This window comes from Salmo trutta, chromosome 22, assembly GCF_901001165.1.
Source record: "Salmo trutta chromosome 22, fSalTru1.1, whole genome shotgun sequence".
Classification (NCBI taxonomy): Eukaryota; Metazoa; Chordata; class Actinopteri; order Salmoniformes; family Salmonidae; genus Salmo; species Salmo trutta.
In genome coordinates, this window is record NC_042978.1 from 51,931,548 (window position 1) to 51,936,563 (window position 5,016).

Here is a 5,016-nt window from a genome sequence, read left to right on the forward strand (position 1 = left end):
TCAGTGAAGAACTGCACCGTCCCGTTCCATGTGACATGTGCCTTCGAGTACAGCCTGGAGATGAAGACCATCCTGGATGAAGGAGACGAGGTGAAGTTCAGGTCCTACTGTCTGAAGCACAGCAAGCCCAAGAACCAGGCCTCCTCCGACCCACCAGCCCCCGGCCTCAGCCCCTGTCAACCAGCCCACAACAAGCAGCCCAAGGCAGGGGAGCCAGGCTCCGGTCTCAGTCCGGCCCGGCCCAAACCCCCCGTAGACCCAGAGAGGGGTGGCCTGAGGGCCCAGAGGTTACTAGAGCTGGAGGAAGAGTTTTCTACTCTGATTCACCCGGAGGAGCTGGCCCTGAACCTGGGTCTCCCTCCCACCTTGCTGGACTTCATCTACCAGTACTGGAAACTAAAGAGGAAGAGCAACTTCAACCGTCCTCTGCTGCCCCCTGGTGAGGAGGAGGATAACTTGCTGCTGTTGCCTCATGAAGACAGCATCCACACACGAATGAGGATGTTCATGCATCTCCGACAGGACTTAGAGAGGGTTAGTATTAATTATTAGTTAGATTATAGTAGTTAGATCATTTAAAATAGATGTATTAGAAGACAGCGGCTACATAGGAATGAGGATGTTCATGAATCTCCGACAGGACTTAGAGAGGGTGACTGGTTGATTGTATCAGGGCTCGCCAACCCTGTTCCTGGAGAGATACCCCTCCTGGAGGTTTTAACTCCAACCCTGTTCCTGGAGAGATACCCCTCCTGGAGGTTTTAACTCCAACCCTGTTCCTGGAGAGATATCCCTCCTGGAGGAACAGGGTTGGAGTTAAAACCTACAGGAGGGGTTTCTCTCCAGGAACAGGGTTGGAGTTAAAACCTACAGGAGGGTATCTCTCCAGGAACAGGGTTGGAGTTAAAACCTACAGGAGGGTATCTCTCCAGGAACAGGGTTGGAGTTAAAACCTCCAGGAGGGGTATCTCTCCAGGAACAGGGTTGGAGTTAAAACCTACAGGAGGATATCTCTCCAGGAACAGGGTTGGAGTTAAAACCTACAGGAGGGGTATCTCTCCAGGAACAGGGTTGGAGTTAAAACCTACAGGAGAGTATCTCTCCAGGAACAGGGCTGGAGTTAAAACCTACAGGAGGGTATCTCTCCAGGAACAGGGTCGGAGAGACTTGATGTAATGTAATCAAGCTCATCCATATTTGTTCTAGGTTAGCTCCAGGTACACATGTTCTGTGCCAGTTATAGTATCATACTATTATCTTCTGGTTACTGAGGAACCTTCCAGGTATTTCAATGTCTATCTCAAAATGGCGTGGGCAAACTACGGCTCTTCGTTGAATTTCAAAATCCCGATCTGGCCCCTGAGCCAAAAAGTTTGCCCACCTCTGATCTAGAACACGGCCTTTTCTACCATGTTGGGTCAATGTCTGCTCTCTTGACGGGCCGTGTTGTGTCCCCTACAGGTGAGGAACCTGTGTTACATGGTGAGTCGGAGGGAGAAGCTAAAACTGTCTCAGAGCAAAGCCCAGGAACAAATCTTCAACCTCCACGTCAAACTGCTCAACCAGGAAATCTCCGCTGGTAAGATACTGGTTGTGTGTCTGTGTGTCCTCTCTGTTCTATCCTAGGGTGGAGTTGGGACTCCAGGTTAACGTTCTATCCTAGGGTGGGACTCCAGGTTAACGTTCTATCCTAGGGTGGGACTCCGGGTTAACGTTCTATCCTAGGTTGGAGTTGGGACTCCAGGTTAACGTTCTATCCCAGGGTGGAGTTGGGACTCCAGGTTAACGTTCTATCCCAGGGTGGAGTTGGGACTCCAGGTTAACGTTCTATCCTAGGGTGGAGTTGGGACTCCAGGTTAACGTTCTATCCTAGGGCGGAGTTGGGACTCCGGGTTAACGTTCTATCCTAGGGTGGAGTTGGGACTCCGGGTTAACGTTCTATCCCAGGGTGGAGTTGGGACTCCGGGTTAACGTTCTATCCCAGGGTGGAGTTGGGACTCCGGGTTAACGTTCTATCCCAGGGTGGAGTTGGGACTCCGGGTTAACGTTCTATCCTAGGGTGGAGTTGGGACTCCAGGTTAACGTTCTAGCCTAGGGTGGAGTTGGGACTCATTGTGTTTGTCTCTCTCTCCAGGTCTGCCGGTGGACAGCATATTGTTCCGGCCTCCTCCCAGAATCACCCTGAAGCTGAAGATGCCCAAAGTGTCGCTGGGTAACGGGAAGACCGGCTTCAAGTCAGGAAACGGCCCCCTGTGTCCAGATAACAGCGGGAACGTTCACGAACGTAGTGGGGGAGGGAAGGGGCTGGGGAAGGAAGGAGGGGGGCTGGGGAAGGAAGGAGGGGGGCTGGGGAAGGAAGGAGGGGGGCTGGGGAAGGGAGGAGGGGGGCTGGGGAAGGAAGGAGGGGGGCTGGGGAAGGGAGGAGGGGGGCTGGGGAAGGAAGGAGGGGGGCTGGTGAAGGAAGGAGGGGGGCTGGGGAAGGGTAAAGGAGGAGGGAAGCCTCAGCTCCATGGGCGAGGCAGGAGAGAGGAGCTCTCCAATGGCATTCTACTGTCAACCTCTACCGCAGGTCAGTCATGTAGAGAAGGTAGTACCACCATTGGACCAGCACTGACCAACAGCATGTCCAGAGCCTCAGCTCTGCCTATCAAATCTACTGGCAAGCCCCTGACTGGCAAAACCTTACCGGGTAAACCTCTGGCGCTCCCAGTCCACTCCTCCTCCAATGGAAATGTTAAACTGGACCCAGACAGAGCTGGGCACGTCCCCAAATCCAACGGTGTGACGGAGAAGATGGTGGGCGTGACCCAGAAGGACACCGCTTGTCAGACCCCCAGTGAACAGGAAGCTGGTGAGGGGTCAGGGGTCAAGGGCAGCCAGTCAACCAGCTTCAGGAGGTCAACCATGGAGCACTTCAGCCGGTCGTTCAAGGAGGCGACGGTCAGCTTGGTGCGGACCACGGAGGACCTGCGGGGGGACAAGGTGTCCCAGGGGGGTAAAAACTCCAGATCAGCCAAGGACCGGCCCTGGGCCAAACCACTTCCTGGAGTCCCCCAGGGACCAGGGACCTACCAGGAGACGGACGGATACTGCCCTGACCTGGAACTCAGTGACTCGGAGCCAGAGGCTAAAGGTCAGAGGTGGAGACAGGTTAGGGGTGACTCGGGGGGCCAGGCAGGAGGAGACTACAGCAGGGGGAACAGCAGAGGGAAACAGGGCCTGGGGGGGTCCAGTAGGACCTCAGCACAGAGGTGACATCCCTGACCCCTCACCTACTGTAGACACTGGCCCCAGCTCTGTCACTCCCTCTCTGACCACTGGAGCCCAGACCAGCCATAGAGCAGCAGGGGCCAATGGCAGCCATCTATTGGTCAACTGGGACCAGGGCCCCCTCCATCTATTGGTCAACTGGGACCAGGGCCCCCTACACTGGCTGGGGCATCCATCTATTGGTCAACTTGGACCAGGGCCCCCTACACTGCCTGGGGCATCCATCTATTGGTCAACTGGGACCAGGGCCCCCTACACTGGTTGGGGCATCTATCCATCTATTGGTCAACTGGGACCAGGGCCCCCTACACTGGCTGGGGCATCTATCTATTGGTCAACTGGGACCAGGGCCCCCTACACTGGCTGGGGCATCCATCTATTGGTCAACTGGGACCAGGGCCCCCTACACTGGCTGGGGCATCCATCTATTGGTCAACTGGGACCAGGGCCCCCTACACTGGCTGGGGCATCTATCCATCTATTGGTCAACTGGGACCAGGGCCCCCTAGACTGGCTGGGGCATCCATCTATTGGTCCGCTGAGACACATACAGACAGGAGCAAAGGACTGATGCATGGCGGGCATCCTAGCACAGATCATCACCTCAATGGGACTCCGACATGGACCTTCTATCTCTCCCCCGACATGGACCCTCTATCTCTCTCTCCCCGACATGGACCCTCTATCTCTCTCTCCCCCGACATGGACCCTCTATCTCTCTCTCCCCGACATGGACCCTCTGTTATGGACCCTCTATCTCTCCCCCTCCCCGACATGGACCCTCTATCTCTCTCTCTCCCCGACATGGACCCTCTATCTCTCCCCCTCCCCGACATGGACCTTCTATCTCTCTCCCCCCGACATGGACCTTCTATCTCTCTCTCCGACATGGACCCTCTATCTCTCTCTCCCGACATGGACCCTCTATCTCTCTCTCCCCGACATGGACCCTCTATCTCTCTCTCTCCCTGACATGGACCCTCTGTTATGGACCCTCTATCTCTCTCTCCCGACATGGACCCTCTATCTCTCTCTCCCTGACATGGACCTTCTATCTCTCTCTCCCCGACATGGACCCTCTGTTATGGACCCTCTATCTCTCTCTCCCCGACATGGACCCTCTATCTCTCTCTCCCCCGACATGGACCCTCTATCTCTCTCCCCGACATGGACCCCCTATCTCTCTCTCCCCGACATGGACCCTCTATCTCTCTCTCCCTGACATGGACCCTCTTATGGATCCTCTATCTCTCTCTCTCCATGCTCGCTGTGAGCAGAGCGGTGTTGTACTGTCTTCTGAGATTAAACGACTTGTCTGTTTTTATTTCTGTCTTCTTTGTTCTGCTTAGAAATGTTTTTCTGTATCTGTTAGGGGTTTAACAGTATACATATTCATACTGAACCTTGGTTCGGTCGCACTGTGAGCCTGAAAGAATACATAAACAAATCTAACCACTAGACCTAGAGGCTAAACCCGCACTGTGTTGTATGACTCCTGAGTAAATCTAAGTTGACCTGTTTTTCATGCTGATCTGATAAAACAACTATAGCCTATGCACATGTTGTAATAAAAGGTTACATTTTAATTTGCCGCATTTCAAACTGTCCTTTTGTGAGGCGCAGCCGGGAACTTGTTCTGTAAAATGGTGAGTGGTGAGGTCGATAAACCAGGAGGATTTCCTGACGTCGTTTAAATCTCCAGTTTGAGATAATTTTGGGTTCCCAGTAGATTACAGCGGTGATGGA

At 54.1% G+C, this 5,016-nt stretch overlaps 1 protein-coding gene across 1 annotated transcript in view; it reads left to right on the forward strand.

Moving 5' to 3' along the window:
• LOC115158928 (protein Jade-3-like) overlaps window positions 1-3,916 on the forward strand; it is a 30,776-nt gene extending 26,860 nt beyond the window's left edge. Inside the window, exons 10-13 of the mRNA XM_029708365.1 lie at window positions 1-534; window positions 1,462-1,579; window positions 2,135-2,287; window positions 2,465-3,916. The exon at window positions 1-534 is cut by the window's left edge and continues 3 nt beyond it. Of these exons, the coding sequence (XP_029564225.1) occupies window positions 1-534; window positions 1,462-1,579; window positions 2,135-2,287; window positions 2,465-3,255 (1,596 nt within the window). The 3' untranslated portion in view covers window positions 3,256-3,916. The remainder of the gene's footprint in view (window positions 535-1,461; window positions 1,580-2,134; window positions 2,288-2,464) is intronic.
• Window positions 3,917-5,016: the final 1,100 nt, after the last annotated feature.